We start from the raw sequence: 15506 nt of genomic DNA on the forward strand, positions 1-15506 counted from the left end.
GGTAAGCATATTTATTTAAGTAATTCATGAATTTGTGAACTCATTTAAATAAAGTGTGTAAACACTAGGCTATTCAGAATTTCTAATGAAGATATATTAAAATGAAGAGATCTTTGACCGTTTTGGGTATAATATAATGTTAACAAACGTCACAGTAAATGCCATTAGGCTTTAACTCGGCAATGCAACATAGGTATTGCAAAATTCAATAGGTTGAAAGACAAAATATGGTTTCATTGAATATCTTATGATAAGAAGGGAAGGGGCAATGAGTAAAGAATAGGGTTAGTATTAATACGGATGATAACGTAAAAGAAAAGGTTATGGAAAAGAGTGAATGTAAAGTTTCACAGTTTACATGCAAGATAAGAAAAAAATAGTTTGCATTAACACATAAAACATGCATTTTGTAACGTTTCATAGCTAATCATATATTGTTATCAGAACTCAGAGCGTGTGCAAAATTTCATATTAATCGAAGGCCGGGAAGTGAGTTAACTTAAGATTCCAAGATTTTCTTACATACATAGTTACAAGTGAAGCTTAGGTAAGCGTGTTAATAAGTGGGAATAAAGCAGACAAATTAAAAGAGAATTTCATCATCAAAACATTCTCTGTGGATATCACAGAAGGTATGTGTAAAAAGTACAGAGTACCTACACCGATGTAATCCAAAAGAACATTCCGAACTAGGTCACAAGGTTAACGTGCATTAAAAAAATGAAATTGGAGCCTCTTAGCTAGAAGGGAGCGTCTAATTGATTGGCTCTCATTGACGCTCCAAGAATGAATTCCCTGATTAATTCTCCAATAAATTGAACCAGGTCCTTCTGTTTGTAACTGAGAATTTATAGGGGTATCTACAACAGATTGCGCAGGTGCGTGCTTCGCCTTAAATAACCATGAAGTATGCTAAATCTGAAGATGGATGGTTAGTGTGTTTTCTCCTTAATTGTGCTCGTAATGAGCTCATTTCTTAAGAGCAATGACCTTCGCTTTTCCAGATTATGATAACAAAAGAAAATCGTTTAAGTTAAAGAGTCAGTTTTGCAAAATGTATAGAACTTTACGCGTTGTCATAATGCGTGCTACTTATGCTTATGAAGTTTACATTTATTTAATGAGATAGGTAATATTATGTATTTCGTTATGTTTTCGTATGTGGTTATGGAAACAATGTTGTTTCAGAGGTAGGTGACCTCTTTCGCTGAAACTTCAAATGAGCTTAAACTGATAATTTTTGAGAAAAGTAAGCATTCTTTTTTTTTTTTTTGTTAAAAGAATTTAGTAATTATTTGTATATCACTAGATATATATAAAGTAACAAGATATTTTTGAAACAGATAGGTGAATCACGTTCGGTATTTTACATGTTCTACTATGTGGACTACTCTGACCTATGACTTTTGGTGTTTTGGTTATAATCGATGTACTTGTATCTTCATTTTACACTACATTATTCAATACTGTTACACATTCTTGCTAGGGCATTTTTATCACTTACATAAGTTCAGCGTCGTAACAAAATGTTGACGCAAATATATCATTAAAGACGTATAACGTGAAATTTTCGTATTTTATGTACCGGAAAATCATTGTTAATGTTTATTTCTATCACTTTTCTTAGATAATGTCAGTTACATCACATTATTCAAAGAACAAAAATAAATAGGTAAAACGTTATATTTCGAAATAATGCGGATTTTTAATTGGTTCGAAAAGAGCGCTCATTAGTCTTCCAATTAACAGTTCAACAATATAATCAATTGAGAAAAAAATACGCCGATCTCACAAGGGTAGATATGAGTTATTAACTTATAAGGTGTTTATAATAATATATAAGATATTTTAGCACTAATGGCTTTCAAAACTACTGTAAAACATAATAAATAGATCGAATCAGAAATAGAAATACTTAAACAAAGCCCAAATCTATTAGTTATGAAACAGGCAGAAAAGGATCACTCAATTAATTAAACCAAAAGGGAAAACTTTCAACACAGTGAAAACTAATTAATATCAATTCAACCTTTATTTAACAGAGCTTCCATATTTTCCTAGACTCGAACCCGGAATAAGAAAACTAAAATACCTATTCACCCATCCAATTAGCAGACAAAACATTGCTTAACCTCAGACAAACGTGCGGATATGTATGACCTGCTCTTTGTTTTAACAATAATGTGAATATACCACGAGGTCAGGTTCTATAAGCGATTGTACTTACTATCCCACATTCATTATCGTCTTACCAAGGCCGGTGAATGCTCTATATACTTAGTTTCTCTTAAATCTTATGTAAACAATTAATTTTGATCGCAAGGTCTAGAGCACCACGTTTGCCATTTAAAAAATCATTGTTGTTATGATCGATTGATGTCCGATTGTATCGATCATCAAATTAATCGATTTTTTTACAATGGCGTTGCTAATGTTCGGTGTTCAAAATTTTGAGTGACCTTTTCGAAGAATATAACTATTTAGTAGTACTTTTTTGTTTAATGCGGATATTATAAGGTTTCTTAAAGCAATAATTTATTGTTATTTATATAATATTTTCACGCTGCAGACAATCCGTGACCGACGATGCAGGATATCGCGAACAGGAACGCGGAGATTGCAATAAATATGTGCAAAATTATTGCTTTGATATTGTTTTGTTGCTGGTTCGTTAGTTTAAGAAACAAAAACAAATAGGTATATTTCACTGTAGTTGCGATATTATAAGCTATCAATAGGTACTGTCGCAATTATAGAACATCAGTTATTTAAACAGCAGAAAATATAGGTAGGTACTCGTAACTAAGAGATAAATAAAATAGATTCGTGTCAACGTCAAAACAGGCAAGTACCAAGGAAATTTTTCTAAGTCTGTATGTATGGTATGTATCTTGCACACCATTGACTGATTAAAGTGAAAACTGGACTACAATGTCTGAAATCACCAACTAGCTTAGAGTAAGTGACATGATTAACACTCAATCCTTCTCTGTGCAGGAGGGCCTATGCCCATGATTATTAAAGAATACAGCTGTTACAATATGAATCAAATCTTTTTTCAAAAATACAAAAGAAACCTCGAAATAAGCTTGCTAAAAAAACCTCACAAAACGAAGAAACCAATTTACATATGAAGGGCCTCTAGAAGCACTATTGGATAAGAGCTCTTAACTAGATGATCGTGGCGTTCTGCCAACGCGATATGAAAATTAGCATTAGTATTCTTAACTTTCCAGGGATTTCTGGTCTTGATGACTTCTTAGGAATTGAAGTTTGCAAACTCTGCAGGATATTTCACAAACAAAGGAATTGTTATAAGTGTTCAGAGAAATAATAATATAAGATCGAGCTACATGAAGATTTTTTTTAAAGATACTGCCTAAAAGTAAAGCCAATTATAATAGATGTATGTTAAGAATTAGTTTTACAAATGATTTGTTAATTAATATGTATATGCGTTGCATTCAAAGTCAGAAGTGATCTTCTTAATTTAGCTCTTAATAAATTCTCTTCACGTGGTTGTCATAAATCATGATTGTGTTACCTTTTTGAGTATAACTTGAAACAAGAATATTCTAACATTTAAGCTAGCGAATCTAATTAAATTAGTTTATCTTTCTAATACATTCACTAAGTTAGTATCTCTTCAATTAATGTTGAGTGTGGTTTTACACGATGGTTACATATGCTTATTTTGTATGAAAATAAAATAATATCTGTGTAGTGTTTAACGAGTTCTTAGATCAATAACCAACCGGAGAGACCTCAAGCACAAAACCTTTGTGCGAAAAAGTCCGTTAATGGAAGCGACAAATAGAGATAGCTCACACATACAATTGAGCAAATCGTACACGACTACAAACATAAACTTAACGCACACATGACCAGCGGTCTTGTACCTTTGGCAAAATGAAAGAGTCAGTACCTAAAGGCATTTCCAGTTCGTTCAATGCTCGAAGATTGAGTTCTGTTCTGTTACACTATGTTAATGTTATGTTGGCTTTATTTATTACATAACAAACACATTATGTCTTGGTTGCATAGATACCATCATCATCATCTTTTTATGGCTTTCTGATTATATGTGGACTCACTTTTTAATGTAGCGGAGAAAAAACTGTTGTTATTAAATTACACTTGTGACGTTTAAAACCGAGACACGAGACTACAGCTAATTTTCTGCTGATCTGAAATTAATTTTAGTGGAGTTAACAATTCTCAAAGACTTGTTGGTGCGAAAGATGATTTTTAAAACCGAGACTGTGTTGGCGTAAGCTAGTTTGAAATACTGACAAAATGTTATTATAACTAATAGAGAATTAACCATAAAAAGACAAACATTGCTTCCCTCAACAAACCTTAACTGGTTCATGTCAATATTCACTAGTCAGTATGTGCAGAAGCTGGTAGACTATTGACTTATTAGAGCTGAAGATTATTGACTTACGATGCGATTTAATTATAACTTACGATTCGTGCGCTAGCGAGTCAGTCGATTGCTGAATCAAGAGATGTGTGTGTAGCATTAATTGAATACTGCTTAATAAGCCAACTACCTCACTTAACTTATCTTTTCAACACGAACATGTTTGTTGATAACATAACACTTTTAAATTAGGAAAAATATCTCTATAAAATTAAATTAAGAAATTGAGAAAATATCTCTTCTTAATGTAACGTACTTAATAATTTTTTTTGTTTGTAATTCATATATCCAATTTTGCGTTAACTTTTCTTAAAACTAGTTATAGGTAGTTGAGGAAAATGCATCAATTTTCCTTTATACATAAATTAAAGTTAGAAATGCTAAACCTTTTTAACACCATGTGAGAGGAGGCCTGTGCCCAGCAGTGGGACGATAAAAAGGCTGTAACAGTAACACCACTGACAACACTACTAAAATAGGTCAGAGCGTTTCTAGCGAATTTCATTAAAAAAAAAAAATAATAGTTCTAGTTTACTTTTCAGTGCTGCGACAAAGTGCTGTCCCTATTTATAAAGCGCTTTTGCCGCGCAAACCATTAAATAATTCGTTAAATAACGAACTGAATAAAATAGGTAGTGCCATTACTGAGAGTTAGTACCTAGAGGAAAAAAAGTAAATTAAAAGAGACATGACAAATTCATGTGTATATTAGATACTGGTAAAATTTTAATTTAAAAATACTTAGTAGACATCGTAGAGCCAAAGTTTTAAACTAAAGAAATACTGGCATCCCGTGGGATCTATTTGGTACATTCAGAGTAGCTTAAAGGCTTCTTCGATAACACTGAAAGAATTTTTGAAATACATTCAGCAGGAAATTTTAGAGAAAAACGCATTCAAACAGATTTCAGAGTATGGATTTTATAGAAATTGATCTACAAAGATATGAAGAACTAAACACTTAATTATTCCAATTAAACATCGCGTAGGATACCCAGCAAACTCCTATCTAGAATATCAATGAAATCTTCAAAGATTAATTAGTTAAAAGTGAAACGATACGGTACAATTTTACAGTCAAAAGCAACCATTTATGAAATGTGGTTAAGTAGCAGTTTCTGCGGCGACGGTTCATATCCTGATAGTAAATAGCTTGAGGATATTACGTCGTGCCTACTAGGCTGTTGGATAGTCTAGACTTGTGTGGGCGTAGGGTTTTAAGGTGATGCCTAACACATTAAATGGGTATTATTATTTAATTCATCAATATTTTTTGTGCAAAACTTTAAATAGAATTAAAAAATGATAAGATAAGATAATTTAAATTGTGTTATGGTTAAACTATATTTTGTAACCAATCGCAATAATGAAGGCTCCTTTTCTATCATTTCGTTTACCTAGTTAGAAGGAAAGTAAATAATTTTCTTAAGATATACATGTAGTGGTAAGTATAATAGGTAAGTAAGTGTTAAAAACTACGGTGTCAATTACAGTTTCATTGTATTTTTTCCAAAATCAATAACAAAGGCTTAGTTTATTAACACTTAATACTCTTACAGGGTCGGTCTGCGAAAATATATAGTTAGGTACTACGGTAAAAGCTTCGCCTTAAGTATAAGTTTTCCAGTGTTTATTTACTAAAGTGTATGTTGACTAAGCGGTTACATTTCCTTGTGCGGATAAATCCGCCGTTGATAACAGACATTTTAGTTACGAAACGTTGGTTATCTTTGTCTAACTACTATGTTTGAAATAGGAAATATAAGTCTGCAGATTTTTTAATCCAATCTTTTTTTAAGTCTATGTTTAAGTACTTTAATAGAACAAAGCTGCTCACCCGCTTTAATGGTAAAACTTTGATTATTCTTTTGATAATAAGTCCGCTCCGAAGGCTCCAAAACTACTTAGCTAATATTAAAAAATATCACTGCTAGGACACAGCTACACTTTACCGGGTGACATAAGCTATATTTTATTCAGGTAAGTACGGGAAAAAAGTCCTCTAGACGCGGGCGAAACCGCGAGCTAGTAATTTATAAATAGTAGGGTAATCGAACATAAATAGGTACCGATGTGGCAAAATGTGGGCAGATGAACTCTAAATGAACCTTCCAAGAAAGGTAAGATGTAATGACGTTTATAACTAGTACTTTGGTCTGAAACCTGCTCATCTCGCTACCAAAGGAGCTATTATTAAATAATGTTAAATGAAAGAAAAACCAACGAACCATAGTAGTCTGCATCGTTGCGTTTTTCATATTATTTAACTACCGTGTCTTCAGCGCTTCTGTTATTTTACCTCTTAACCTTCTGCGCTAAAGTGCTGTTTTGTGAGACATTTTTTTATAAATATAGATAGATAATTAGAACTTTGAACACCATCATAATGAGGTATAATAAAAAATGCCGTCTTTAACAGTTTCGCTAACAGCAAAAAGGGCTTAAAAGTATTTCGTTAAAATATACATTTTTAAAGAATAACAGTTAGGAATGTGTGATATAATAAATGTGTGATATAATTATGCATGATTTTCAATATGTTTCTCTAATCTGTATATTGATTTGGATTTACAAATGTAGAACTTTCTATCTTATGTTTGCATAGTCAATCTACTGATATAAAACTATTCTTGTAGAAAAGAGTGACCAACTATTTAATCATGACACCTACCACTAACTGTTTGAATAAAGAACATATTAAAGTAAAATAACTGACGATACAAATGATACAATCAATGAAAAACAAAAGAATGAAGCTTTAACAATTAACAGAGTCGCGTTAGACAAAAAACTACATTTATTTATAAAACAATAAGCAGTTATGTTTAAATGGTTATTGTCGGCCATGAATCTAAGATATATGAACAAAGAGCAAGTAACTTTTCGTTTAGGCGTATTCAATAAATATTAATGTATTTAAGACATATACCTATACAAGACATGGAAAATCATCATTTGTCTAGGCTTTTCCTAACTATGTTGGGGTCGGCTTCCAGCCTAGCCAGATATACCTGAGTAGTGTTTTGCATGGAGAGATTTCTCATCTAACCTCCTCAACCCAGTTACTCGGACAACCCAATACACACATAAAACCCCCCTTGGTAAGACTGAATGTCAGACTTTCTGGCTGCTGACTGCCCGTAACGACTACCAAAGATCTTCAAACTCGATGTCTGACTTCTAACTATCCGTAACGTCTGCCAAAAAAGTTCAAATGACAGTCAGCCTTTAAAGGTGCCTTCCGAAACACGGAAATATAAATAGCAATTTAATACCACATGCAAAAACAATGTGAGCTCTACCATTACAAAAGTATGTTTTGTAATCCAATGGTAAGTGATGCCGATCCTTGCTAGGACCGTGACAAATTGCTTGCGACATCACGTCATTAAACTATGGTCATTTCCCCATAACCCATTAACGACTATGACCTGCAATGGCCCATATGGACTTATGGCTTAACGTGCTTCGCTTGTCGGCATTTGTAAAGCGTACAAAAAGTGCAAATTTAGGTATCCATGTATTTATTTTATGCTGTGGATTAGGGAATTGCGACCCATATGGTAAAAGCTCTTGGTGGTAAGAAATTTAAATATCAGTGTACTTTTATTTTTGTTGGGAGTTTGATACTGACTTGAGTAAATGTGGTGATTAGTTAACGTATCTTCTTTCTATGAGGAGATGTATGTGTAAAAGATAATTAAGAAATCGACGAGTACATTTTGTAAAGATACTCGATGATAAAATACTTTTCGATGATGGGGTGTTCTATAGTTTTCAAAGTTAATAAAATTAACAAAGTTAAAATAAGAGGTGGATCGGCACCCTCATGTCTATAATTGATCGATTGATATTTGATAAAATTGATTTGGTACATCAATCATTCATATGTCAAGTATTATAAAGTATACTGTAACACTGTAATCATACCATAATTGTCTAGTATTAAGAGGACGAATTGGAATTTTTGGCGCCAAGGATGTCAATTTTTCTCAGTAAATACAAAACGGATCAAAATACAACTTGGTTACCTGAAAGTTCATGATATAAGCCTTATTTTGTTAGTTGTAGAAACATGATTAGGTAACTTTTATAACAGAGAAAAATATATCAAACATACCTCTTTTTAAAAAGAGATTCACATATTATGGGCAAACGGGACCGATTTAAGCCTCTTAACTTTTTTAGTAGTTGAGTATATACATACTCTTTAAAATGGTAGTAGGAATTTTTATTAAATTATCATTTCTAAATATTAAAATTACAAAACCATTTTGTCGCTTACGACTTTTAGTTATAAGCTAGCGCGCGTATTGTTATCCTCGCCCCGCTCAGACGCTCCGACCCCTTTTGGCGCCTTAGATGCGCGTGCCGGTTATGGAATTATTGTTGACCACTTCCTCGCCTTAATACCAATCTCATTACTTTTTGTAAGCTCCAATTTTCGCAACAAAAGCAATACATTTTGGCGCAGCATATTGCTTCTATTGTATTATTTTGTGAACAAAAACTCCTTTATCCAACGTTCATACAACTGAACTGGACTGTAATCCTAGATAACGCAAAAATTGATCACTTTGGAAATTAAACCTGCAATAATGAACTATGAATTATTATAGAAAGTAAATCATGCAAGAGATAACATTATTTTTGGTAAAACTATTCATAAAATTGGGTACTATATTTTATTCTAGGGCTTTTATTCAAAGAACGTTTCCAAATCGACTGATTCAATATAACAGTTAAAGTTAACTTAATAACACGTATAATGCATCTGAATAGTAACCTTACATTCAACCTTTTAAAAACTGAAAAACTACATTCATTTACAAGAATACCGTTTTCTGTCACATTCGTCGAATATTTTTATTGATCTTAAATATTGCTTGTGAATTAGCTTCTTATAATCAAACATTACATATATTTTAAGTCATACTTAAAAGTCTTTTTAACCTAACAATTAACTACAGTGTGGTATAGATAGAATGACATTTGAGCTGTCTTTTAAATTGAATGGCGTTTCTGTACTCGACCGCTTGTGTTACACTTTTCGCTAGCTTACTTGTCCACAGTACATGCAAAAACGTTTGTAGATTTGTAGATAATGGCTAATTCATACAAAGTACCGAAGGACCACCATGAGAACTATTTCCAGATCAATATCAAGTAATTGTTGTATTAATGGTTCGACCAGTTCCCACACATTTAGATAGTTAGAGGAAACAGCGCAATACTGAAACCTTCGAACTTAGTGTAGAATTGATAAAATCTTTGCTAAATTGACGTGTTAATAAGTGGTTGGTGGTATATGTTTAAGATAGGCCCGCTTTGCAGTTTAAGTGACGAAGTTATTTGCTATAGTGATAGGAAAACTGTAAAAATCCCTTTTCCGTATTTTCATGAAATTACAGAAAGATATAGAGGCAGTATAATAAAGCTCTTCTTACTACAAAAAACAGACATTCTTTTGTCTTTCACTTTTCGTGGAACTTGAACTAGTCATGTGTTTTATTTACGAGTAGGTATATCCAGATACGAAGAGGGACTATTCGAGTTTAATGACATACTTTAGTAATATTGAGGTCATGCATGGAATCATACTTATTTCAAAACCAGAATTCTTTGTTTGTATTCTCAATAATGGAAGTTTTAAATCGAATACTTCATCTCGAATGACGCGGATCTGAAGATAGAAATGGATTCACTTTAAAGAAACCCATTTATTTCCAGTTTGTTTAAGCAATGGAGTAGATATTACGTGGACTTTTCATTCAGTTTTCTAACATGTTATTGTGTAATTGTTTGGTGATAGCGGTCATAGTATCTTAAAGGTTGAATGGTAACAGGTTCGGAGAAAGTAAAGTGCAAATAATTATAATTTGATTGATGTTAATAATGTACCTAAAATTATACCACGATCTAGCGTTATGTTTTAAAAGCATGGAATTCATCGCCCACTTGGAATAGGTATTATTTCATGTAGTTTATCTTGTTATAAACCTGACTTAACATAACGAGGGATTTCTTTCCAAAATACAGAGAAAAGGTACCAAACAAATAAAAAGAAAGTACACCGGCCCTAACAACGCTATGTCGTAATCCTCCACAGAAACCCACCGTGAAACCCATAAATTCAACTTAACACCTTATTAAGGGTAATAGCAACATGTAAAGTGTCAAACAATAATACTAAAAATGTTATTACGAGTGTAATAACAGTAATAGTACAGGTAATAATGTCATTATTGTCAACGGCAGTCGTTAGAAAATTCGCGCGGGAAACGCGGCGGCCATTGCCTACGGTTAGAAAAAGTAGTGAGGCCTAAGTACGATGCATTGTTCAGCCTATTCCAAGAAGTTCTTACAATGTAAGTACGTATAGGTTTTGCGTTGACAGGGAGATCTGATGGTTAATTATAGATTTAAACGTTTGTTGACAACATTTTTTTAAATCCTCTTGTACCTTAGGAACAGTAACGTTGAAAATAATTTAAAAAGTTGCAATCTAAGACGAATCCTACTAAACAGGAAAAATATCAATTTTGCGATAAAACGCGATTATAATTTAACTAAGAACTAACTATTTAATCAACACTAACTTATTATTTAATTAAAACTTAAAACAGCCTTTTATATTTTAGCCTCCAGTTTCATAACACACCAAAGAGTTTATAAACATTTTATGGTGAGAACCACAATTCCAAGGTACTAGGTACCTACTTTATCCTCATTCTTAACCTAATGCCTTAACTTCCACCTTGACAAAACCATTGACCTTAATCCATAGACAAATGTCATCACTGTAAAAATTAAGAAAAAAATATCCGCATTTATGGTTTATTTCCCACGTTGTTGTTAACTCTTTACGTATTATTTATAATAATTGGAGCTACGGTTGCTAAAGATGTGCACTGCGATATAGACAAGCAACGAACCTGTCCAATTAAGTTGCATTCTGGGACGGTTGCGCTAAATGCAGTCACGAGATACTGACAATGCAATATTTTGAATTTAATTAATATTATTTAGAGCATACGAATTAATTTACCGGCTCATACATGCAGTGTTCTGAAATTGTGACAGTTTTTATCAAAAGAAAATATCGTATCTTTCTGGTTTTCCTAAGTTGTTGAGTTGTTAAAGACAATAATTTAAATGGGACACATACTTGAGTGCGAAAATCGTATCTTCTAATTTTGTTTGTTCGACAACCTTTTAACGATTCAATTCTCTATCTATATAGTGACGCAGTATCTCAATCCAAATACAAACCAAAAATTTACTGTGAAAATAGCAACCTATAATCAATCATCATCAGTATTTATCTGAAACTTCCTCTACTCGCACTATTTCGAACTTGATGAAAGAAACCTGAAGTTCAAAAGTACCTCACAATAGTTTAAGATATAACAATGTACTGAACTCTTAACCAACACAATATATAGACACAATTCAAAATCAATCCAGTCATTTGACCTGCATTTCAGATCATTATCGGCATTAAAATAACCACAGTGTAAAATAAACAGTAGGACCATTGCAAGATGCACTGTTTCACAATAGTAAATTACCTACTGATCCTATCTCTTTAGATATTGTCGTCTTATTGCAAAGTTTTAATTGCAAAAATAATGAGCATGTTGGCTAAGCGAAATACCTTTTTTTGTCTTTGACTTTTATTTAATTAATTGGCGAGCAACATGCTTCTTGTGAAAAAAATATAAAAAACAAAAACCCTGAATATTTAAGGATTAGTTTCGAGTCAAGTTTTTTATTTCTTCAGTTTAGTTTTTTTTTTTTTTGTTAAATAAGAAGCCGAAAATCGATCTCAGTGGCGTGCACTTGGAGAGGCCTATGTCCAGCAGTGGACTGCGATAGGCTGATGATGATGATGATGAAGAACATTATTTCTCAAGAGTACATTTTTCTTTAATAAAACCAAATAGTTATGAGAAAAATCTTAAATTCACATATCTATTAGAAAAAAAAACTAGAATTTTGTATCACGTTTGAACCAGCAGTTCATCATTTCAAAATAACGGTAGCGTGACAAAATTATGTAAAATAATGTACTTACAAGAAATAGTGGCAGATCACCAGCTCATTATTTATCTGTGGGCTTAACGCTCTAATTATCTACAGCAGTTTAGTGTGATGCTTCGTGATAAACAACTTAACATTAGTAATTTTATGTAGGAACTTCCAACTTCCTACTTATACTTTAATTTATCAGTTTCGTAGTGGAAGTAACTATGTAATTACAATAAAACATTGTTTAATTATTAACGTCATAATTCGTTTTATTAGAATTTTAAGTTGAAACTATAGTTAAGTATTTCATTTATTTTTTCACTTTGAATTAAAAATAATGATACTTCCAAAAAGTTCACACACTTCAAAATATTTCATGAAATTTCTAACATTGTCATCTACCTAACAATCACAACAGACGACCCAGTTTACAAAATTCCCCACAGAAGAAAAAAAAACAACTTAAACCAAACACACGCACATGTTATTCGCATGTTGGCGCGCATTCTATCATTACACTATTAAACCATTTTTTTCACTATCAAAGAAAACATACATAATTTGTCGTTTATTTCTGTTATATGCGTGTTTCAATCCGACGATCACCGCCACATTTCCTTATGAAAACAATGGAATTAATTCGTCAAATTATCATATCGCTAAAGGGTTGTGAACAACGTGCGATGACTTCTTACCGCAAAATTTCTCCAAACTTCGTGATTTACGGTGCTATAACAGTACACGTATAATTTCAATTTCACTTGTGAATTTGTTGATACCTCATTATAATGTTTTGCGGTATACTACCGCTAGAATACGCGCCTACGCGCCAACAAATTGGCGGAAAATTGTCGTGCGTATTTTTTTCGTAGCGAGCTGACTAATAGCCAACAAGAATTTTCATGCTTTGTTTAATGTGCAAATCAGGAAGATATCGGCACTTGCGTGTTATCATTTTGCTATTAAATCAGCGATCTCAAATATCGGAATAGATCGCACGCGGATTTTAATTTGTTTACATGAAAACAGAATGACATAAATTAGAAGTTTTATAATAAAAAAAAACTTACCGAGAAATATGAAAATCTTCATGGTGAAGTTTTATAGAGCTTGCAACACAGACACAAAGTTTAAAAGTTAACAGACTTAGTTCGAAGTTCGAATTTATTTGAACAGCGGCGTTCGACGTGGTCCGTCGCCGAGCCGCGTGTGTTGGATGCGCGCACGCAGCGTCAGTGGACGGTCCGTGGCGCCTTCACTTTCTACGTGGTGGGGTAAGGAGGACCGGGAAACCAAGGGTTTGTTGACATTACTGCATACGCACGAACGTAATCGGACGAACTCATTACTGATGAATGTTACATAATGTCGGTGTTGATTTATGATTTAATTGCTTTATTTATTAAATTCAAACGTAACATTGACCGTTATTATTTTTTTATGTATAATTTTTACTGTTTTCCTTTTTGTAGTTCCTCGTAGATTCGTGACTGACCAACTCAACATTTCTGTGTCAGGATGTGAATTTAGTTTTGAATTTAGTGACCATATTAAGTAGATACTTTTACAATAGGGTCGTAATAAGCTCTAGCTGAGGACAGGACAATACATTCTATTGTATTCCTTCACGTTCGCCTTGTTTACAGTTTTTAATTTCAGTGACAGCTTTTGTGTCCATTGTCCGTTGCCTACCCTCCAGTAGCCACAGGCCACAGCTGCGCTGAAACGGCTGCAGCTGCAAAAAACCGCAAAACGGCACAAATATAATAAACCTTATTGGTAATAATATTTGACTTGCTCTTCTTTCTCAGATAAACTGTTTAGTTAGTAATTTGAAGAAAATTTTGAAAATCTCAAAAGGTAACACAGGTTAATGCGTAAACCATACTACGACGTCAACATATTTTTGCTGCACTATGACTTTAAAACCAACATAATTTACTTTGGTTTACAAACACAGTAGTAAAATCAAGATAACACTAGATGTTAGAATATTCATGTAAATATGTTCATTGTGTGTTTAAGCGTGTTCATGGTTTACAGTTAGCTAGGCTCGGAGATCGCAAGTCAGATTACAGGCGGGCTGAGTAGCCGCGATCCATTAATTTCACTTGTTTTCTCGAAAAACTGGTAACATTGTGTTTACTTTGCAGGTAAAGGAATATTCTGTGGTGTCATGCTGAATGTTTTGGGAGATAAATGATTTTATAGAAACGTTATATTTTTGTTGCTTGAAATACATCTAAAAACCGAGGTTAATCGCCGTTTGTATCTATGTCTTCTTCTTCTTGCTCCTGCCCTGTTCCCAATTTTATTTGGGTTCGGCGCAATATGTTTTCCGCTTCCATTTTTCCTGTCACTCGTCATACTGACAATCACTCCCATCCAATTCATGTCATCATCTTTCAGGCAATCCATCATTTTTTTCTTAGGTCTTCCTCTTCCTCTCCATCCATCTGCATACATACTTCATTCGTACCAAAAAGGGTTATACGTTGAGTTTGTATAATCTGTTCGCAATAAAATCAAAAACGTAACCAGGTTTTCGTGCGGAAAATTGAAGGTTTTATGGAACGTTAAAAAATCATATTTGGAAACGAGATTACATATTTTGTTTAAATAATATTATTACGCAAAAAAAAACGGAAGCTAAGGCAAGTTATAAGTAATAACTTACTAATAACAGAATTACAGCTATATTTTGAAGTAGGTACTTACCTATTCCTTTTTTAACGACGTCAAAAAACATCAAATGACCCCGCTGTGGGTTAGCAGCGGTGAGGGATTGTCAGACTGTTGTTACTGACTAAAAACTTTTGTGGTCCGTCGTAGGCCTTTTATGTACCAGGGCCGCGGTAACTCTTTCGAACAATCCCGCAGCCCCGGCAGACTTACCTTATAGTAAAATTGACATAAGCAGTGGATGGCATGCAGCCATTATAGAAGCACCTCCAATTGTGACAGTTTCACTCATTAAATGTACCAGGAACATATAAGATTACATCAGTGTCCGTTGATTTGTAACACTCGATTACATCTCCATTCTTTG

At 33.2% G+C, this 15506-nt stretch overlaps 1 protein-coding gene across 1 annotated transcript in view; it reads right to left on the reverse strand.

The window, feature by feature from the left end:
- The window catches only part of LOC124640786 (bromodomain-containing protein DDB_G0280777-like), a 46250-nt gene extending 32510 nt beyond the window's left edge, over positions 1-13740 (reverse strand). Inside the window, exon 1 of the mRNA XM_047178711.1 lies at positions 13528-13740. Coding sequence (XP_047034667.1) covers positions 13528-13549 — 22 coding nt within the window. The 5' untranslated portion in view covers positions 13550-13740. The remainder of the gene's footprint in view (positions 1-13527) is intronic.
- Between the last annotated feature and the right edge of the window lie 1766 nt (positions 13741-15506).

The sequence above is a fragment of the Helicoverpa zea genome, chromosome 21, assembly GCF_022581195.2.
Source record: "Helicoverpa zea isolate HzStark_Cry1AcR chromosome 21, ilHelZeax1.1, whole genome shotgun sequence".
NCBI classification, from domain to species: domain Eukaryota; kingdom Metazoa; phylum Arthropoda; class Insecta; order Lepidoptera; family Noctuidae; genus Helicoverpa; species Helicoverpa zea.